Source organism: Excalfactoria chinensis, chromosome 7 (genome assembly GCF_039878825.1).
Source record: "Excalfactoria chinensis isolate bCotChi1 chromosome 7, bCotChi1.hap2, whole genome shotgun sequence".
Lineage (NCBI taxonomy): Eukaryota > Metazoa > Chordata > Aves > Galliformes > Phasianidae > Excalfactoria > Excalfactoria chinensis.
In genome coordinates, this window is record NC_092831.1 from 18,742,898 (window position 1) to 18,766,088 (window position 23,191).

At 43.6% G+C, this 23,191-nt stretch overlaps 1 protein-coding gene across 2 annotated transcripts in view; it reads right to left on the reverse strand.

Moving 5' to 3' along the window:
- SP3 (Sp3 transcription factor) overlaps positions 1-16,953 on the reverse strand; it is a 29,808-nt gene extending 12,855 nt beyond the window's left edge. The window contains exons 1-5 of one of the 2 annotated variants that reach the window (XM_072342003.1): positions 16,612-16,953; positions 16,162-16,286; positions 15,865-15,978; positions 4,372-4,462; positions 3,100-4,266 (exon numbers count right to left, since the gene is read on the reverse strand). In XM_072342003.1, coding sequence (XP_072198104.1) covers positions 3,100-4,266; positions 4,372-4,462; positions 15,865-15,978; positions 16,162-16,286; positions 16,612-16,618 — 1,504 coding nt within the window. In that variant the 5' untranslated portion in view covers positions 16,619-16,953. Of the gene's footprint in view, positions 1-3,099; positions 4,463-15,864; positions 15,979-16,161; positions 16,287-16,611 lie in introns of both variants that reach the window. The other variant, XM_072342002.1, reaches the window with a different exon arrangement.
- Positions 16,954-23,191: the final 6,238 nt, after the last annotated feature.

Here is a 23,191-nt window from a genome sequence, read left to right on the forward strand (position 1 = left end):
TGGAAGAGCAAAGCCAAAACCTTTAGTGACTATATCTCATTGCTGGAACAGAACACAGATGCTGTTTGATAACAGCTAGTTGTTCTTAAAAGCAAAGATGAAGCAAGTCCCAGTTATAACTAACCAATACCCTTCCCTTCTACATCTTACAAAACTGCTAAGCACAACAAGATGGAATATGAGCTCTAGAAACAGCTTAAGATAAAACAAGCTCATGCAAGGCTTTTCCACGACAAACTCAGTGCAGTGAAAGTCTCCTTGTATACACACCTGGTAAAACAGACATTTTGGTAGAAGCATAATTACTGGACATTTTTCAAAGAAAATTATACACTTACAGGAGAAACCTATTAGCTTTGTATTACGGCTGTGGTGACTTTCCATTATGTAAGCAAAAGGTAGGCTCATGGGAACAGGGAGGATATTCTCTACTGATGACCTGCAAATCAAGGCTTGGAAGAACACCTCTTACACAAGACTATAGCTAGCAGCACCTAAAACCAAACCTTCAGTTTCTACAGTTAGCAGAGCAATCTATGCTATTTCACTTTCAAATAATTACCAACCGCCTCTGATCGAAGATTAGGAATATACTTGTTTCATTTTAGCTTCAAGCAGATCATTTATGTTAATGAAAATAGAAGCTATAGCCTAACTGCATTTGTTATGGAATTATTATTTTCATTGGTATTTTTACACACACTTCACTGAGATGAAGTGAAAATAATCAGGGAAATCCTTCCCATCTTACTTCAGAAGTTGCTGGTAGTTTACAGAAAAAGAGGAATCAAACTCTCACCCTTTAACTTCTGTCATTCTGCCGTCCCTTCCACACTCCTTCCTCTTTTGATTTAAATTTAAAATTAGTTCTCGTCATCTGCAGGTGAGAAAGGCAGTGTATTTTCCACAGAGGAAAAATAAAGCAAAGATCACTTCACTATTTCCTTCTAGTTGGGTATTTATTCTTCAATCTGAAGAAGGGAGCCAGATCATGTTGTAAAAAAAAGGAGATGACTATCACTGAACCGAACCTTGAAATAGACCAAATATCACATTCATATGGAAAAGATGCTGAAGGTCAGCCACTGCTCCTTCAGAAATGTGAGTTTTCGGTAATATAAAGCAGGGACCAATTAAATTCTCCCAAAGTTTATGGGATGGAAGTTCTAATACCTTCCAGTCTGTGTATTTTTCCTACTTGTCTAGGAATACTGTCACTAAAAAATTCAGTCCTATCTTAAATAGAACCAGTTATATTTAGTTTCTGCTATTCCTCTGTTGCTTCTACATGTTTAATCACGTTTCATATACTCCATTTACTCACACGTGGAATTCTTTATAACACAATACAGTTCAGGAACGCTTGATGGAACTCCTTTGCATTTGATAAGGAACCAGCATTAAAACATTCTCAAGGAATGTCACTAGACAAACTAATGTACACAGCGGCTCAACTTTTTCACTTCTTTTGTTGCATTTCCTCTCCACTGTTCCTTTTTATTTTTACTTTCAAAATTATGCAGTTAACCTTATATGTATGATCCTATACCAAAGATAAACCCTAGAAGCAAAGTTCTCATCCTCCTTTTATTTCCTATTAGCCATAACGCCCTCTTTCCAAGAGACAGAAAGACATCCATCAGTTCTGTCATGCACAAGACATGCCTTTTGTTACCTCGTGGATCTGTACCTAATGCCCTTGTAGGTAGTAACAAGGTGTGACAGAGACAAACCAAGAATTTCTGTGGTGGCTGCAAATAGAAAACTCACAAACCAAGATCAGCCAGCAAAGTAAACACTATCGGAAGCTCATTCCTCTGTTTGGTGCTGTTGTCTAGAAGCCAATGAAGAGCAGGCTCATCTAGGTCTGGGTTAACTTCTCCTTGCTAAGTCCATAATATAGAGGTCATTTCCACAACAAAAAGTACAAAAAACAATCCCAATTATTATTTTACATAGCAAAGGGAAAAGCAAGCTTCTGATACAGAACAGCAGTAACTACATAAGTACTATAATCACTATGTCTTAATTCATCTGCTCCTCTAGACATTTCTACTTAATAATACATTCTGCTCACGTGCTTAAATAGGCATACAGAACAAAACATTTATACCTCACGGTAACACGCATGCTTTAAAACCTTAAAGCGCCAGAGCTTCAGATCACATACTTATAATCAAATAGTGATTCCCAGGCTACTTTGTGCAGTATTTCCCTCTAAAATTATTTCTGCTACCCACTCTGTCCCTCATAACTAGCCTCAGCACAACTCCACAACAATGAGAATAAATGGCTTCTGATAAAAGAAGTCTTGAGCCTCTATTATCTCCTTTCTTTTGGGTAGCTATGCTCTGAAGTTCAAAATATCACATCAACAAGAAATAAACATGCATGTTTCTTCTTTCATTGCATCACCAAGTCCCTATTTTATGAAAACCACACTTCTTAACTGCTTAAAGTGAAAAAAACATGCTGTGAGGCTCATCTTTAACAGCTGTACATTCTGAAACATAATGCAAATAAGTAGTACTGGAAATTCATATATGTTCTTGAGTCCTATTCACATGCTTGTTTCACTTCTGCTTACATGAGTTTTGTACATCCTGGTTACACATACAGTAAATTAGCAGGAAATGAAGTTACCAAAACTTTAGATTGTTAACAACCCCTCAGAGGGACCACAAACAATCAGGAAAAAGAATGGCAAACAAATATGTGTATCTTCCATGGAAACTTCAACTTTTCGGTAGGGGTACGTTACTGACACTGCTGTCCTGGAATCGTGGTTGATAGTTAGGTTTCCAGCACTTAAATTTAGCACCCAGGTTTTCTGCGTTGTGAGACTTAGAAGTACAGAAGTGCAGTTAACTAATAAGAACAGTTGAGAATTCAGGAGCTTCTGCTAAAAGAAGTGGAGTGGCATCACCATTACAGTTGTTTCTTAAGGAACAGCATTTTCAAATAAAATCCATTATTACTTTAACCCACTGTATTTCCTAGGCTTCTGAAGCAAAATGACGACGTTACAATTATCATCATTCAAACCAACTACATACAATAATAAAGAACAATTTTCTACAAAAAGAGAAAAATAAATACCTGCAGGACTGCCAGCATTTTCTCCTTGATGCAGCTGAATACCAGCAGAATCTATAGAGTTTACTGTAACTGTCTGTAGATTTGGCAACTGAGCAGTGCTTAGACTAACTGGAGTTGATGTCAGTGCCCCACCTGCTGCAACTTGACCAAGAGTGAGAGTCTGCACAGGGGTTAGAGTTATTTGTTGACCAGGTGCATTCTGAATTTGCAGGTTCTGCAAATTCTGAACTCCTTGCACTTGAAATGTCTGCCAGGTTATCTGCCCAGAAGGGGTCACTGTTTGTGCCTGAATTAAAAAAGTCCCGGGATTCAGCTGCAGTTGAAGATTCTGAAGAGCTTGCGGAGATATACTCTGACTTGCTTGCACACCGTGGATTGTCTGTTGCGCGATACCTTGTACAATCTGGGCTTGACTGGTTGGCTGCTGAGACTCTTGAAGCTGTATGTGTTGTACAATTGGCTGCGCTGTGGAGACCTGAATATTCTGAGCCTGCGTATCATCAGAGACTGATGTCTGAATGTAATTTCCCTGAAGATCAGAACTGTGAACTTGACCACTAGTTGTGGTCAGGTTGTTTGCATTTTGTTCCAATATACTTGAACTGTCTATGGTAACGGGCAATTGTGATGAAGATGATGTTGGCACAAATAAGTCATTATCAGTGGCAGTTTCTGTAATTTCAGGAGAAACTTGCTCACCAGTCCTTTCAGAAGTATCTGAACTATCCATGGCCTGTCCAGTATTTATCAAGTGCCCATCTGCATTAATGCCTGCAGTCATGGTTTGAGAACCACTGCCAAGTCCCAGAGAATCTAGATCAACGCTATTGATGGGTACAAAAGTAATATTTCCTGGCAGTCCAAGAGGGACGTTAGCAACTACTTGTGCTTGCCCAGGAAAAGACGAACCACCAATTGCAACTCCCTGAACCTGGACTTGACCAGACTGCGATAAGATATTCTGAATATTAGCTGAAGGTGATCCAGAGGCAATGATGGTTTGATTAGAGCCAGGAATGATCTGAATTTGACCGGTTTCTTGATTTATACTGCTATTATCAGAAGAGGCTGCAAAGCCCAGTTGAACTTGCTGACCATCCGCTGTCTGGATCTGGGGTATTACTTGGTATTGAACGTTAGACACTGTACCATTCGACGAATCTGATCCTGGTGCAACAGAAAAGATTTGTTGATTTTGCAAACTCTGAATAGGAAGGACATACTGCCCACTTGAAGTTACTGTGGCAGCACCTGGAATCTGTACTATATTACCAGCTTCATCCTTTATAGTGGCAGGAGCTGCAGACAAGACCTCCCATCTATTTGGAGTTCCTGCTAATTGCACAGAAGCCAAATCCCCTGTCTGAATAAAAAGAAAAAAGACAAGAAAAATATTAAAATGAGAGACATACAGATTACATGCTAGAACACTCATGCAGTTTATTACTAGAGATAAATATACTACCAAAAAACATGCAGTGCAACCCATGTAAACAACAGCAACAGGATTAGAACTACAAAATACAGATTTTGTAAGTGAGCTAATGCCTAAGCTGGGGTAACCAACCTGTGATTTGTGAGCTGCACGTAGCTCGCAAGCAGATGAAACACAGTGTCTGCACCGTGACTACATCGGGTGACCGGCAACAGGGTTACTCTGTATGCAGACTGCTGGGTAATCCAAACCCTTGGCTATGGGAAGAAGGGAGCTGGCAGGGGCTGCTGAAGTTGCCAACACCACATTGCCCTGGAACCCAGCTATTCTTCTTACCTAGCCTGACACCCACAGCACAGCAGAGGAGGAATTTTTGTGAAGCCATCATTGCCTCTATTGCCTAGAGCTCCATTGCCTTTTGACTCTGAGTTACATATAGTGTATTTGTGCACGCTGCAACTCTCAGCAACAGAGTGTTAGGAGGTAACTTAAGTCATGCGGTTGGAAAGCTTGTTACGAATAACCCCAAATCTCAGTATTTATAAACTTATATGAATTACTGTTTCACTGTGCAAAAAGGCCTCTAAAATTAAGGACCTTTATACCGAGATCACAGTTGGATTAGACATATATATCTGTTTGAAAAAAATGGAAAAAAAATTTCTATCTTTGTTAAGTCAGAACAATAAACAGGTCAATGTTTCAGAACAGATCCCCAGATAGTGAAAGTTTAAAGAACCTACAGATTTATGTAGTACGTTTTTGCTCCTTACTCAGTAAAAGAAAGATAAACTGCTGGCTTAGCAAAGCGGTTGTTTTCAGAATAAAGTATTTAGACTGAACTTCCTGCAACACTTAGCACAGATTTGCGTAGTCAATCAACGTTGTATTGTAAACAACCACAAATTTAAAAAAGATGTGTTTAAGTTTCTCCTCATTCTGTACTACTGCACCACAGTAAACCAATGGAATAATTTAACATTTAGCAAAAAGTAACTTGTCTCATTACACTTTAACTGCAAAACAAGTTTTGTCTCCTTGGCAGAGCCCACAGTACATACAAAGAAAAGCTCTATCTTGCGCTCCTGTGCCAACCCCATGATCACTGCTGTTCAGCAAGTTACCAGAGCATATTGCAGCTTCCTTCTACAGCTACATGCCAACTTCCTTTAGAATAAAACCTGGGTGCACAAAAAAATTAGTGTACCGCTTATCCTTCTCTAATAAGGCACTGAGATTTAATTTAGCCAGCCAGAACGAATCCCGTGGCATGCATCAGATTGAATTTACTCCACAAGGCATGTAGGGACTTCACTAGTTTCACTTTCTTATCCTGTTCTGAGCTGCAATGCCAAAATGTTTACATATACACAAACTATACTTTTTAGGCTGAAGTATTTATCAAAAAATAGTGTGACTGCACTTGGCAAGCTTCTTTTCCAGTAAGGAAATCCACCATCTTGGTTCTAAATTCCACAGGAGCCATACAAACAAAAATTTTCCACAAAGAAAAGAACACAAGCCTTTGTTTTGTCCTGAAAGATATATATAGTCTTTCAATTAATTTCTTAGTAAACAGACACAGCATCACCAAAACAAAACTGATTTTATAGCCTTAATATCTGAAGGAACAAAAGACAAAAAAAGGGGGGTCTTGGTAATCTCATTTTACTATTTTATTTTCCTGTTACACTAATCCGCCTTTCCTTTGAAGAACACATTTTCTATGTCCTTTACCATTTTAATCTAATGATATAGACGATTACATAAAGAGTTCTGCAATATTCCATACCATACCGTCCCATCTAGACAAATGCAAAAACAAAAATCCAATTTCTCCTACTACTGCATTAGCTTTACTATCTTATGTTTAATATTCTTCCCAGACCAGTACTGGTTGCTGAAATACTGCTAAGAAAGTTCTTAACTAGTCCATCCACTAGTATGTTTATACATTTATTCACATTTACTACAAAGATTTTTATAAAGTATCAAAAGACCCATAAAAGTCATAGGTAAACAGCATTCAGAAAATATAGAAGGCAAAAATATGGTTATATATTTAATATGTGTTGTTATAAAATAAATGTGGAACATAACATGCTGATATTACCTGCCAGAATAAATGAAAAATAAGCAGTAATGGCAACGTACAATGATGTACAAGGGCTGCCATAAAAGTAATTTTGTTATTATGTTGGTCCACAACATCTGAACTGATGCAAGTGGTGTGGCAGTCGAGGCTGAACCTGCCCACCAATATCCCATTACAAGCCGTTGCTGTGTGACAGATGGCAGCAGAGGGACAGTCTGATAAAATGGCGTCTGATGTGGAAGTGTGTACGAAATGAACGTGTGTCACTGGATTCTTCTGTGAGGAATAAACTGCATCCATTGACATTCGTCATCGTAATGGAGACCAAACAGTGGTGTGCACTTCAGCAGTGGAAACAGCAGGTCCGCTCTGCTGGTACAGATGTTGATGAGCACAACATGGCTCTTGTCCTTGGCTGGTGAAAATGCACTGCTGATGGAGACTACTATACTAAAGAACAGTGTTTTGTAGCTGAGAATATGCTCTACCAAACAGCATTACTGTGTTATTTGTATCTGTTGTAGTTTCCATGGAAATAAATTGGAGGCATTACTTTCAGAGTAACCTATGTAACTCCTTGCTGATTTATGACTAGTTACAACCAGACGCTGAATGTTTAGGTGGACTGACTTACTAAGCAACAGCATGTTTGTACATATTCAAAGGCTACCTGTATCCTTCACAGTACAGAAACAACCTACTTCATTCTTCCCCTCCTCCCCAAACAAATGCTGATTTCCATACCCCCATTCAGTGGTCTCTGCCCTCTTCTTGTTGCGCACTCATCTTTTGTCACCTTTTTGAGATATTGTGAAATCTTTCCCCAAATGGAAAATTTAAGGATGGTCACACACCTGGACATGAAGCTACTGGCATTTCATGCGTTATGTGTAGAATAATACAGTTATTCACATGCTGTCCTTGGAGCTGTCAGTATCTGAGCCTACCAGAAGAATCACGAGGGAGGGGCAAAAAAAGAGGGTGAGGTTTTCAAGAAACTATCTGCCAGCTATCAAAATTGCTACTATTACAGCTGCATGATGGAGTATTTGAGGATCATCTTTAACCTCAACTGGTCATCATCATGTAGCAACAAGTAGAGTTGTTATACCTTTTCTCCAAGATTCCTGGGCTAGTAGGACACGTCTTGGGTTCATCTGTGGGGTCATCTTTCATTGCACCCTCACGCAATTAAAAATTATTGTAGTAACTCAGAGTTCTACCACTGAAGTATAAGCAGCAACATTTGCAGCCCACTCACTCGTCTTTACAGCACTCCTAAAAACAACTTGTTTCTTTGCTGTCTCACAGCCACTTTAAGAGTACAGATAAAGCGACAGCTCTTTTCCTTATCAGCTGATACTCAGGCAGCAGTTACTGCAGCTGTTCCTTTAAGAGAAAGCTGAATGGTGGCAACGGTGGCATGCTCTGTGTACCAAGAAGCAAGGACAGGGACCTGTGGAAAGCTCTACGTACCAGCACTGCTCAATCAAGTGGGAGAGAACCCAGAGCAACCGGGAGATCACTGGAAGTAGCATCAGGAAACACGAAACGGCAACAGAGCAAAAAGAGAAGCTGGAGCCAGGCACAGGAAGAATTAAAATGAAGTGATATGTCCACCTGAATAAAGGTCAAGTACCACCAAAGAACAGAAAGCACAACTGCTATTCAGCCTGTCTTTGCCTCCTTAACAAGCTTTGTATCATCTCTAGGTGGAAGAACAAAGAGATCTTTCTGAGCCAGAATTGTCATGCCTGAAGAACTGTCTTTCTTTCTTTTTTAATTTAAGAGAAAATTAATGCAGCATTAAGTCAAATGTTCAAGGAGGGGAGAAAAACAAATACAGAAGACAGAATAACTTTAAAAAGAGCCTTAAAGCACGCTGATGGAACTTGAGGTAAAAATATAAACCTGCAAAAACTATAAAAATACAAAACATCCCTCACCAAAGTAAAGTCACACCAGTGCTCACAGGGATATGTTGTAGGCAGTGTTGGATATGTTGTCGAAATGTGCTCCACCAGACATACATTACTGACCAGCTGCATCCTGCAGCTAAAGAGCATCCCAGGTTTATCTGTACTGCTCTGTGGCAGATTGCCCTTTGCTGCAGTTTTCAGAAAGTCACCTATTCAGTCCTAAAATAAAAATACGGGCAAAACAAGCAAGCAGAAGTAGACAGATGAGTCAGGAGCTCCTGAACACTTAAAAACCATGTGCCTTACAAACAAGATCGGCCAGTGCCTCATCCAAATTATAGTTTTGTGAAAGAGTAAGGGCTCAAACACATGAGTTTAATACCATGTGTTTACCACGCTACAGTAAACGATCGGTGCATTCTTGGGTTATTACAAATAAGATAAAATACACTTGCTTCAACTCTGTCATTAAACTATGAGCTAATACGTTCTATCTTGTACTTGCCTTAGGTTAAAAACATGCTCAACATCAGTTACGGTGGTTCAAATGACACAAAGCTGCTAGTTAAAGCAAATTAATTCTGTTGTATGTTTCGTAAGCACTCAATTCAGAGAAATACATTTTCCAAATCGAAACTTCACATAGAATCAAAGAATGTTGCAGGGAATAAAATATTAGCAGGGGCTGATTAAAATGTTACTTAGAAAAAAAAAAACCAAAACAGTCCCTATCTGGTGAAACACATTTAAAATTGCATCTCACTTAAGGAAAGTTCACGTTATTTTGCTTAAGATGAACAACTAGGCTTAAAACTTTTAGCAGTTTTCTTTTTATCACCATTAGTCCAGAAGCTGCTTAAATTAAGACAATCCCTGACATTAGCAGAAACAAGAACGTTTCAGTATAAATGAATGAGATGTGGCAACAAGGCACCAGTTGTGAGCAGATTGCATGTAAATTCATTTATTAATTATTAATATCGACATGTGTATTAACACCCATGTAACTGCATGCCAAATAGAACTCTGAGTAGAAGCTTGCATGAAATTTTCCTCATGCTTTGGAGCTCTGCCAGATCAGCAAGGTGATGAAGAAAGAGGACCTGGGGTCAACCAGCCTCATCTTAACTACTAGGAAGGCAATGGAACAAAAAACCTTGAAAACCATTTCCAAACACAGGAACAAGAAGGTGATCAGAACAAGTGAGCTGGGACTTCCAAAGAGGAAACAATGCTTAATGAACTAACCTGACAGCCCTCCGTGATGAGATGACTGGCTCAGCAGATGAGATCTGGTGTGGGTATTGCTTACAGCTACTTCAGTGATGCTTTCAAAACAGACCCTTACCCCATTATATCCTCACAGACAGCCTGATGAAGTACAGGCTAAACAAACATACAGCAAACTGAAAACTTGCACCGTTGTGTTCAAAGTGCTGCTACCAGCAGCAAAAATGCAAGCTTGGAGCCTGGTCAATGAATCCCAGTGGGGTCACAACTGGAGCCAGTACCGTTTGACTTTTTCACCAAATTACCTATATGATGAAAGAGGGTGCATCTTCAGCAAGTTTGCAGTTATAAAATGGCTAGGGTGGGTGATACATGAGATGGTTCAGTGGGACCTCAACAGAAGAGAAAATAGGGCTGGCAGAAACCTCAGGAATTTTAACAAAAGACAAAAGGAAATGTGAAATCCTGCACCTGGGAAGGAGTAACTCCATGCACCAGAACAGGCCATGGGCCAATTGGCTGGAAAGCAGCTTTGCAGAAAAAGACATGGAGACCCTGGTGGATGCATTCATCATAAGGCAGCAACATTTCTCTGTAGCAAAGGCAGCCAACAGCACCCTGCACTTCATCAGAAAACACAGGGCCAGCAAGTTGTGGAAGGCAATCTGTCAAAACTGGTAAAACCGTATCTGGAGAGCTGTGCCCAGTGGAACAAAGGGATGGTCATATTGGTGCAAGTCCACCAAAAGGCCACAGGGATGATTTAGGGTGGAGTATCCGATGTACAAAACCAGATAAGAAAGCTGGCACTGTTAAGTATTTCAGAGATATTGGGGGGGAGGGGGGAGATGATCTTAGCTATGTTAATAAATATCTGATGGGAGGATATAAATAAATAAAACAGAACCAGGTACTTAGTAAAGATCAGTCAAATGACAAGAGGCAATAGGTAGAAATCAAAACATAAGGGAAGAAGAACTGTTTGAAGAACTGTAATGATGACCAAACTGTGCCAACAGTTGCCCTGAGAGGTTGTGGAATCTTGGAGATATTCAAAAGCCAATGGATATAGCCCTGAGCAATCTGCTGTCACTGACACTACTTTCAGGAAGGAGGCTGGACCAAACAACCTTCAGAGGTCCTTTCCAACTTCAAATGTTCTAGAAAATGCTTCCATGAAATCTCTTCTCACATGAGCTTAAGAATCAGTGAGAACCTTTTGTTTTATGCTGTTTTTATATATGGAAACGTTTTAAAACATACTTTTATACTTCCTCCAAAAGTGCAAAGAATAAAATCCAATTTTTAAGAGCATTCCTAAAGCTCTGGCAAAAGAACTTCTATACTTGATTCTGACCTAACATTTCTAAGGCCTAATTGGAAGAGACACATTAAAGAACATTTTAAAAGGCGAGTTTCTGGACAGCAGCAAAAGAAAAAAATAGTTAGGAACACTTTCTACCTGAAACTCCACTGTTCTGCAAAAGTATAAAACAGAGAAAGGCAAGACAATCCCAGACAGGCTTTTCTACAGAGGATAAACACATTCTAGTGCATCTGTTCACCTACAGAAACCCAGCATCAGAAAGCTCTACTGTCCACAGAGGAGAAAACAGATACTGAAAAAAACTGGAGTTTCCTCAAAATATGAAATAAAATAAAAGCTGAGAAGTATGGATAACTAATGCACAGTATTCATCCATATTTCTGCCTAGTGCATAGACCCTATGCAAGTGGCAGAAATGCTGCTCTGCTCCACAGAAGGCTCGAATCCCAGGAGTTGGACTCGATGATCTCTAAGGTCCCTTCCAACTCGCACAATACTGTGATACTGTGATACAGTAATACCCTCATGTTTCTCTATCATATCTGCACCATCACTGTGTCCATCTAGACTGCGATTAAGCCAGTTGCTTTTGAGAAGGTTAAAGTAACATTCTATGGCAAAAATAAACTGGAATTCCAGATTTGCATTAATTTCTGTGAGACACTAATACTCAATTCTAAAGCTGAAGATATGCCAAAGCAGTCTTATAACACTCCTTTATTTGCAAAGCATACAAAGAAATGCATTGTCTACAGCACAGAAATGATACTTATCTTCTTCATATTGCTAATTATTAACCTCTCCAAATGTTTTTCTACATCTTGTTAGTAAGTAACAGTACAGATGAATCATTCTCTACCTTTTTCTCTAAAAAAAACAAATGTATAATATATCAGTGCAGCCCACAGTGCACTGTTAGCAACCACCTACAACTGGGGCAGTCAACTCTGACAGCTCCCATTCTTTGGAAGCTGTCAGGGCCAACAGCTTCCTCTGCCAGCCTGCCACTTCCAGCCCTCCCAATCTATACTGCCATCAATCTTGCACCCTTATCCTCACCTATCCCAGCAATGCCCAGCACGGCTGTAAGAATGACCCTTGGGAGTTCAAGAGCATCTCTTCTGCCTTGCATTACAACAGAAGAGAACAACTGGTTACCATCCCAACTTTGCATCTTCTAAAACAATCATTTGGTCACCCCAAAACCATTCAAGTGATCATCAAAGTTTTGATAGACTGAATTTTTAGAATGCTTCCTCTTTTGTTCTTTCCTCTCTACATGGCTCTACCATTTTTTGCACTGCTTCGTCTTTTCACCTAATTTTAAAATCTCTGTAAACGTTGCAACTGGAACAAAACTAAAATATGTGTAGCAAAATGAAAAAGAAACCTAAAAATTAATATTTAAGTAGATTAATTAGTCAACAAAAAACAGTGGAAAAAAACCAAAACAAAACACAAGACCCAACCTAAAGCCTCTCAAGCTTCAAAGTCCCAACGGAGAGAAAGGCATCCATAGAGGTCAAAATACATGAGCTGTCATTTCTAGGTCAGCCAGCAGGGCACCCCATCCCAGCACGACTTTTCCACGCACCAGCAGGCTGCAGTATTCAAGGGGAAGTTTCCATGGCAAGCATTTGACAAACCCTGGACACAGCAGTACGCAACTGAGAAGATTCCCAGGTCACAGCAGGCCACAAACTTAAGGCCATCCACACTAAAATCAAAACTAAGCAGGCAGAACACAGAACACTGGTGACAAATGACCACAGACAGAGCAAATCACAGTTGCAAAGCCAAAGCTGAAAGACTGCGATCTCCATCAACAGTGACAAGATCAACAGTAACACCTGCTAATTTTTTGTCATCAAAAAGCATAGCTCTAACCAGAAACCCAGGCAAAGCTGAAAGCCTTTTGAGCTACAGATAGGCTCTCCAGTACATGGAAGAGTTTTAATTCAACTCAACTATCTTCTCCACTTGCTTTCCATACCAAGCAGTTGCCACTTCTGTTACTTCCACACTAATCCTTCCAGTGCCATGACCGTGGTGTCCAGCAGGCCTGGGCTCAGGTACAAACAGAGAATCACAGAATCCTTTCATTTGGAAGGAACCTCTGAAGGTCACATGGTCCAGCCCCCAGGCCCAAAGCAGGGCCAATGAGCTCACAGCAGGCACAGCCACATTTGCTCCAGCTCTTTCTGAAATCCCAGACACATGATATTCCCTGCATTCCTATGGGAGTTTTGTTGTTACTTTTAAATCATCCTCCCGATCTCTGGGGGAACAGCTGCAGCATACCATTTCAGCCAGGAAGGCGGTGTGCAGTAACTGGCTAGTCCAGCATACTGGCTCCAGCCCCGCTGTTTCGTACCAAGTGAATGTCAGCAAAGCATTAACAAAATAACCCTATAACACAGCACTGCTATCCTCATACATAAAAGTTCTTCAATTGCTTCTAGAAACAAAGCCTACTCGTTTATCTTCTCCGGTTAATAGCTTAAGAATTCTAGTAGCCGTTCAAGAGTCAGGACCACAACACAGGTCTGAAGGTTCTGGACAAGAATTGCCACCCAGTTGCCAAGTTAAGCACCATCAGCCATACCATACTCATCCCCCTACAGTACTGGAAAAGGGATGACCACCACAAACCCCATGAGGACAATGCGTCTGTGCCCAGTCTTGCACATTTCGTTTTCCATACAAATTATGAGGTTAGCTCCATTTAAGCCTGTTTAGCTCCTCCCCCTATGTCCTACCACCTGTAAGTTACATTCTGGAGATGAGGAATAGCTGTATGTCACTAAATCCCTTTTGTTATTCTGTTTTTCACGAGGAAGATGTTTCAGGGATTCACTCACTCACTCCCCTCCCTTAATTAAGGTCATCTTCATTAACTCCAGTGTCCAGTTCAGCTACTGTTGGCATCTCCTTCAATTTATATTTAGAGACCATTAAAATATTTTGAATCATTCATGAGAAATGTTGTCAGAGTGAGAAATCACTAGAATGGTATAACCTAACTCACGGCAGGTTTGCTAGAGAGGCCTATCTGCATGTATGAAAAGCAGTAAGCCTGCAACAGTATCATTTTTCACTAAGGTTTTGTTCTCTCATCAGTTGTTTCTGTGTGGCCCCGTAAAGTCCCTTATACGTAAGCAAAACAACAGGAATACAAAAGCGCCACTTCAAAACCTGATCACCCACTTTGAACTATCGGGACTATTTGTCACATCCTGTTCTGGTACCTTCAAACCATTGTACCATGACAAACAATAAACCAATCTTCAGGATGCGCAATTTCAGCTTTAAAATGAGAACAACCTTAAGACAGACATAAGAAAGTGAGCTACCACTTCAGTATCATTCATTTTCTAATGTGTTCGTTTATGCAAGAGACAGAACCAACATCCACTCTTTTGCATCTGCTATTACGAAACAAAACTCAAAGCCAGCAAAAGGCAACTGCTTCAACACATGAACAAGCTTAGGAGAAAGTGTGCTTGAAAAAGGTAAGAAATTGAATATATTTTCAGTTTCCACTGTGCTTCAGTGTCCCTTCACATACAATAGGCTGTAACACAGAGATGAAAACACAGAGTATTTTAACAGTTACCACTTGAGCCTTTAGCAAGCTGAACTCCGTCATTAACGCTCTCACGTTTAAAATAAATAAATAAATAAAGAGCTGCCAAAGCCACGTGGTCTACCAGTAGACTGCTTTGCAGGGGTTTTTTTTTTGGCTCCAATTTGCACTACCCTGAAAACTGAGCCCACAAACCCCCGAGAGGCTGTCATACAGCAAATTCAAACAAGAAAAAGACTGGAAATTTGCTTTAAGTGAAGAAAAGAAAGGAAAAAATGAGCACTTTTGCTGGTTTTCCTTGTAAGCAAACAAACAAGCAAAAAGCCCCGCAGAGGTAATATATGCCATCTCCCAGACACGAGGCCAAATGAGGCTCTATCACAACGTTTTTATGGCCGTTTAACCAATCTCCCTTTTACATACCGACATCTTTAGATGCCGTCTGTTTTCAGACACCCCACCTCTGCTAACCTCACGAGCCTAAACCAAAAGAGAGAACAGGTCGACCGACTGAGGAAGGAGCGAGCTTCCATCAGGCTTTTGTTACCGAGACGCTAACCTAGCCCACTCGCGGACACATCCCTAGGTGCAAGCTCCATCTCATCGCGCACGGTCCCAAGGTCATCGCGGCTCCTTCAGAGCAGACGGCACAGAAAGATAAGGACGGAAATTCGGTTGGCGATAGGAGGGACCGCATGGTAACCGCGTCTCGAAAACACAGCGTCGACACAGGAAGCAGCTCTCCGCCGCCGCGCTGGTTCCTAACAGCCATTTTACTGCTAACGACATCCTTCCCGCCAGCCGCCTTCATTTTGTGCCGCCGCCCGGCGCGGCTCCGGCTCCGGCTCGCGGCCGCGGGCTGCGCCCAGGTGGAGGTGGGGCGGCCTCGGGCTCCGGGCACCGCCGTGTCCGGCAGCTTTCCCGCGCGGCCCCCGGTTCGAAAGTCAATGGCGGCGGGGGAGGGGGGAGCCAGCCGCCCGCCTCCTCCCGGGAGCCCGGCTCCTCCTGGAGAGGCAGGGGAGCCCGGGGACCCCTCTCCTGGCAGGTCGGCCCTGCGATCGTCCCTCCCCCCGGGCGGGCAGTGCCGCGCGTCCCGTCCCTCCCCCCGGGCGGGCTGGCTGTGCCGTCTCTCCCCCCGGCAGGCCGTGCGAGAGCGGCGGGGCGGGCACTCACCGCTCCGGCAGAGTGAGAGGCGGCGGCGGCGGCGGCCTCATCCTCCTCCGGCGACGGCGGGCCGATCTTGCTGCAGGTGGCCGCCAGCAGAGCGAGCGGTGACGGCTGCGCGTCCTACCCACAGTGGGCGGGTTCAGGGAGAGAAAGTGGGTGGCGGTTAGCGCGGGACGGCGGCCGGGCTCCTCGCAGACGCGCGCACAGGAAGCGGCGGCGGCGGCACCGGCGCCCGCGCCCGCTCGCAACGTGTCACCCGGGGGAGGGGGGGGGGGGAAGCGGCCCGGCTGGGCCCGCGCTTACCTGGGGGGCGGCCGCCGCGGCGGAGGCCGAGGCGTTGCCGTTGCCGTGTTGCAGGTACTCGCCGTGGCCGCTGCTGTCCACGTCCAAGGCAGCCATTTCCTCTTGTTTCACGGGCTGCTCGGGAGCTGCGGGCACGGCGGGGAGGGGGAGGGGAGCGTCACTGACGGGAGCGATCACCCCCTCCTCCCCTCCTCCCTCCCTCCTCCCCCCCCCTAACCCCGGCGCTCCCCCCGCCCTCCCGCACGGAGCCCTCCTCCTCCTCCTCCTCCTCCTCCCCGTGCTGCTGCCCCTGCCCCTCTTCTCCCTCCTCCCCCTGCTCCTCCTGCTGCCGCTCTCAGTGCCGCTCTCGCCTTGCTGCCGCGCGGACGCTCGGGGGCCGGAGCGGGGGACGCGCAGGGCCGGAGCAGGAGCGGGGAGCCCCGCGGGGCGGCTCGGTCGGTGCGTACGTACCGGTCATGGTGCGGGTGCGAGCGGACGGCTGGCGGGGCGGACGGCGGGCGGGCCGGCTGGCTGGCGCGCAGGCCCTGCGGGCCGGGCTAGGCGGCCGCCGCCGGGGACATGCTTATTGTGCTCACGGGCTGAAGCGGCGGCGGCGGCCCGAGCCTACTCCGGGGTTTTTTTTTCCTATTTTGATTGACGGTGCGGGAAAGCCGAAAGGTGGGGCTTGCAGCGGGAGAGGGGGCCCGGCCGACACCGCCGCCCGCCCGCCCGCCTGCCAGCCCGGAACTCCCGCCTACGCTCGCGCGCGCGCGCTGGTTGGCTGCGCCTCGGCGCCAGCGCCGCTCTCACTGGCCGTCCGGCCTGCCAGTCACCCGCCGGGGGCGGGGGGGGCGCCTCGCGCCGAGGCGGCTTCCTGTTTGCCGGGGCTGGTGCGAGGAACAATGAGTGGCGGCCGCGGCCTGCCGCGTCCCGCGCCTCCCGGGCACCGCGCGGCGGCCCGGCGCCGACGGGACGGGCTCGGACGGGAGGGGGCGGCGGGGCCCTGGCCGCGGGGGTCACTCGGAGGCTTTGTCCTCAGCGGTGCCCGGCGGCGCGAGGCCAGTTCGGCTCTCGTTCGAAGCCTCCTCGGTGGGGTGCCGGCAGCGGAGCCTGCGCTCCGCCAGCGCTAAGATGTCGGCGCGCCGTCCCCGGGGAGCCCAGTCGCCCGGGCGGCCCCCGCTTGACGGGGTCCCGCGCCGGCCCCTGGCGGCCGGTGGCGGGGTGGGCTTAGGGGGCAGCGCCACGGCGGAGCGCGGCGGTTGCGTAAGGAGCTGGCGGCTGCGGCTCGCACCTGGTGGCCGGCCGAGCGGCTCCCGCGTCAGGCAGAGCCCTACGGAAACGCGAGGGTTCAGCAGCGTCCTGCTGGCAGGAACGTAACGCCTCGCCCTCAGAGAAGGGGCCAAGCAGTTCGTGCACACGGGTTTCTTTCAGTCGCAGTAAGGGATGGTGACAAGATTCCCCTTAGCATCAGTTGTCTGGTCTGTCCCTCGTGTTTTGCGACACGATGAAAACTAGGAAACTGAACTCTGACAGGAAATATGCATGAAGCACTGTATGCGTAATGGTGCAGAGAAGATGATTGGCAGGGCCTGCTTCTGTCGCACACCAGAGCTCATGAGGGGCTCCGGTGAGGGTGCACCACTCCAGCGTGGCCTCAGTTGCCTCACATCTGAAACGTGATGCAGCAGCACGTAGGCCATGGCAGCGAGCAACCCTCAACTTCTAGGCTCCCCCAGTGCATGCTTTTTAATTAGTTACCTTTCATAAAGAACGTTGGAGATCGGTGAATGAGGTTGAAAGGCACTGGACTTAAGAACTGTTATCATTGAGAATTCCCTGGGGGATACGTTGAGCATATTCTTATCTATCCGTATTTGTAGGTAGGCGAAGCTATTGGCTACCCAGGGAAGTCTGCTGGCAGTAACAAGGAAAACCAGAAACATGGTCAGGATTGTCAGCATATTCTCTTAACAGAGAATAAACAGTGCTTCTGAATCAGCTCATCACTATGACTTTGCAGTAAGTGCCCAGCCTTAGCCCCAAACTTTCCTGGCCTGTGATAAACACATCACGATAATGTGAGCATAATATCAGAAAGTCACGATGGAGGAAGACGGCAGTATCTTCCCATTAGCAGAAGAATACTCCTACTTTATGCACATTTGTGCCAGTAAATGGAGAGTACCTTCAGATACCTTTTTTCCAGAGGACTAAAACATTTCAGTTCTATAATGTCTATGTGTACGTTTGCATAGTCTCTTGTGAGTCCACTTCATAACAGCAAGGAAGCTTCTTGCAATTGCTAATTCTTATTTTAGTCTCAGAACTCTCTAAGAAGTGCGAGTAGTGACTAGGAACAGAAGTCACAGTTATGTGGCATAATAATACAATAATGTCAGGAATAATTTTTAGCCAGGAGAAGCTAGAATATACAACCTTAAAAAAGTCCACATATATACATGAGCAAGTTTCAGGAGCAAGATGAAAATGCGAGAATATGTATTGCTTCAGGCTTCTGTAGTGTCTAAAAGAAGTTCTACAGCTGGTGTAAATCTGAAATTTCTTTTAGAGCATTAGCCATTTTTAGTGAATTGGATGATACACTGTCAGCCTGCAACCAGAGTTATTACAGGTAACTAAGAACTTCTGAAACAGTTCATGTAAAGATTGAACTGTATGAGAAACAATTCCTGTTTGCATGCTGGGAAGGTGGGAATGACATTAAGAAAACAGGCCTTACTAATTAACAGGGTATTACTAAATAGTATCAGGTTCTTTCGCTTTAGAAAAAGTGTGTGGTCTAGCATCTAAACTAGAGTTGCTTCTACAATCTGATGTATTTTGAGAGCTCTCTTGATCAGCCGTTGCTGATCTAGAAGTTTACCTGTATGGATCAGTTTGCAGGCTCGTGGTGTGACTGCAGTGCTTTAGGACAGAATCATTTGAAATACAACTGTTGGGATTGCTTTTATACATTGAGAGTTTTCTAGCACATTAAAACTCAGATGTTAATAGGCTTCACACCAGATGAAGACCAACATTTCTAGTCCATTTCCTTAAATTAGAGGGACACTGTGATGTTAATATCAAATTCAGATTAAAAAGAATAATAGAATAGATGTGAGTATTAAAAGAGACAGTTAAGTTACAAGGAATTTGCCAAATTAGTAGGTGTGCTATATTACAAAAAAGAAAGAGGCAAAAAGATTCAGGAATGTCAAATAAAAACCTGATAAGAAAGTTTTAGTTTGCAGCTTTGCAGTGGAGATTAAGAACACATGAGCAGCAAAAAGTAAAAATAGTCAAGAATAAAAGGAAACAAGACAAGATACCAGTTGTAGCTTTTTGTTTATCAACATTCTAGAATAAAATCAGTGTAGAAAAACCCTGAATGTAACAGGTGTTGTATCTGTGCTGTATGGGAGTTCTGTTAGGTTATGGTCTTCTTACTGAATTAGCACTGACTTGAGATCCCCAGTGAGACTAAATTCCTTGCCCAATTAGAGGAGCCATTGTTTCCTCTTTCTTGAGATTAATCACCAGCTCTAAGGATGTGTTGTATGTAAGTTGAGCTATGTAGTTAAAAAGAAAGCACCACTGATCCATACATGTCAAGAATAACTTGATGGTACTCCAAAATGTAGAAAGAAAGCTACAACTGACACCTCTCCAGTTTTAAGCTCTTTGCTTTGTTTGAGCACTGCAGCTGCATCTTGTTGCTTTAAAGCTTGGAGTTGCACCAGTTCTGAAGGAATTGCACCACATAACTCAACTTCCATCAGGTGCAGTGCCAGCAGTACATGGAAATGCCTTCTGTTTGTACACTCCTTTGAAACTTCTTAGTTACAATATATTATTTCTGCCAGTGACCCTGTCTTTAAAGGAATGTGTAACTGAAGGATTGTTGGTATGTGCTCCAGAGCAGTGCTCACATCCATGTTACACTGTTCCTCTGTAAAGTGGTTTCGTGTCATACAGAAGTCTAGAATGCAGCTGGACAAGATGGGCAGGAATGCATGCGGGTGCGATGTATTCTGTACCACTGTAGAAATTGGAACTCAGTTGTTTGAAAAGGCTGGCATCTAAGTTGAGGTTGAAGGAAATCAATTCAACAAGTTACCTTAAAATTAAGAGGATAACAAGCAGAGTATCTGTAAATCACAGGCCTGAAAAAGTAACTGGGACACAAAAAACAATTTAGGGGTGTCCTTTGAATTTGAGGTAAAGCAGTCACCAGTGTAAAAACTTCAGTAAAATCTGGATAGTCAAATGGTTCTGGTTTTTACACAAAACGTTTATGTGTCGCCAAATAAAAACAAAATAATGTCAAGGTTTTGAATCAGACCACTTACATTTACTAGATTCCAACCTCGTCCAGAATGTTGGCCTTCATCTTCAATTTAAGCCTTAGCAAACAAGAAAAAAGATTCAGCTGCTGTTCATACGGACTGCACTCAGTTTCTGCATCACATACAGACCCATTTGCTTAAGAATAAATTCTTTTGACGGGACTGCAGGACAGACTGGCAGGTTGACTTGAGAGGTTCCTTGAGTCAGCACAAGGTAGTTAGAGGTAGTTGCGTGACTTGAGTTCATCCTGTTGGATATCAACAGAGGAATTATTTCTTGCCTGGTGTAAAATTGTCAAGGAAGCAGCAATGGTTGGAGGAAGGTGTTGGCTGGGATTGTATCACCGTCCCCCAGAAAACACCTCCCTATCCTGTGATGAGCAGCTACCAGAGTACAAATTTTGCAAGGTGGGAGCAGGCTTGAGCAGTAGGTGTGGTCTGACCAGAAGCTGAGCTAACCTGACATCTCAATGACCTTGACTTACAGATATGCTAGAAAACCAACTCTGCAAAAATACTGCTCTGCATTGCAAGCTAAATTGTGTCAAATGGCACAGGACTGGACAAGTCATCATGGGTGGAAGCAAATGAGGAGAGGTAGGACTACCTTCAGTATCAAAATGTAGATTAGTTGGGGGGTGCTGAGGTTGCCAGACCTTGCTGTGTTGATGTGAAGTGTCTGTCAGGAGCCCAGGATTCCTAGCATCACAAGAAGCACAAATAGTACTCAGGAGCATCTGAAAAGCCTACTGTTCTGTAGGGCTGCTATGGTTATCAAAGACTGTGTATAGTCTGCTCTACAAATGCAAGTAATATCCAACTGCAGCATTGTAGAAGGCAAATTATATTTTGGATTTCAGTAGTTCTCCTATTTTAAATGGTGAAGGCAATTTTAAAAGTATTGGTTTCTGCCTGAATGTCTTAATTAAGGAACTCCATTTAAGAAAGGTCTAAGAGAAGTCTCCAGTACCTGGATCCAGCTGTTCACAGGGGAGACATTTGATTCCATTGATGTGCTCACATCCAGCAGAAGTTGTTCGCTCTCAGACCAGTGGATGGTACAGCTGACAGCAGTAACTCACCAGCTCCAGCCTCTCTCTGCAGTTGACCAAAGATGTGAGGCATGCAGCCTAGCCACAGTAGGGGAAGAACCTATGAATAAGTAGTTCAGTCACTCAGTCCATGCACACATCTGAAAGCCATGACTCTTTGCAAACACTGGTGACAGATCTTCAAAGAATGGGGCCAATAGAAAATCTATCCAAGCTCTGCACATGCCTGTGTGTGATGGCAGTCATCATAAACATTGTTTGTTGCCGAGTCATGTTATTTACAATCTTTTTAAGCAATTAGGATGAGAAGAGTCATATTGCATTTTGCTCAGAAATTCTTCATTCATGACAGCTGTAACTTCACATTATTTTTGTGTATAGTGCCAATTGCTAGTGCCAATTGCTAAATTCCATGAGGATGTCTTTTATTATTTGACTAAGTAAAAAGGAACTATCCTTAATGTTAGTGAAAATTAGTTCTGCTAGTTTTAATTTCTATAGCATTCAATTGTGCAACTAAAGATAAGAATTTCAATGCGCCTAGCTTTTTCTTCCCCCAATTAATTGTATTGTCCTGTTTTTATTTGTATGTACTTGCAAATAAAGAGTCTATAGTTATATCTACTCTGTAAAATGTGGATGTGGTTTTTTTATTCAGTTGGCAACTTATTCCGCATAAGTACATTTTTAATTAATAAAATCTGTTTCTTTCAAAGAGGAAACATTCATCGGATCTCTTCCCTACTTGAAGAAAGACAGTGAGAAAAATCAGATAGTCACACAAAGCTGAGAAGTTGTCACTTAGCAGGTAATGTCACTAGAGAGAGCTTCATTTCACCTCACTTAAATCAGAAACAGCTATTTTTCAAGCTTCCTAAAACATAATACAGTTGGACCCCATCAGTATCCTGTTTAGGCATAACTCCTATCCTTCAGGGTCATCGAAGCAGATAGGATTAAATTGCAGAAATAATTAGGGAAAAAGCAAAACATAGGATCCTTTAGATAACTGTTCAGGAGGAAAAAAAAATCCATAACCATGACTTGCAGAATCAGTAATACGGTCCAGAAGGATCCTTCTCCGCAGCATGTCACAAGGCTGGATTGGAAATAAATATAGATTCACCTGAAAAAGAAAAAAAAAGGGTTTTGTTATGTACTTCTTGTCTGGCATAATTCTGTCTCTTCCCAATTTGGCATTTTATTTCTAATAATACTAATAGCAGAAAATTAGGCTGTTGTGGAGATGAAAGAGAGTGGCAAATTATATATATATGGGCACGTATGTTTACTGAAAATTTGAAAACTTAATAGCAGGAATTATATACTCTGCAAGGAAATATTTTTAGAGGGATGAAACATTCCTAAAAATACCATCACTTCAATCTGAATTCAGGTTGCCAGAGCAAGATGAAACAGGACTCTGTGGCTCCCTCTAGGAGAAAGAGGCTTGGGGCTACAATCCAGCTGCATCCCCTGCTCACTCTGGCAGCTCTCAGGGCTATTTGTGGCAGGCCTCTGACCTGCTCTCCTTCAAGTAGCCTGTGTTGCTCAGCATACTTTCTGGCAAATCACGGTGGCATATAAAACCTTTGTGGTTTTTGCTGCAAGCATAATGTCATTAAAAGTAGACATGAGCATGAAGAGCAG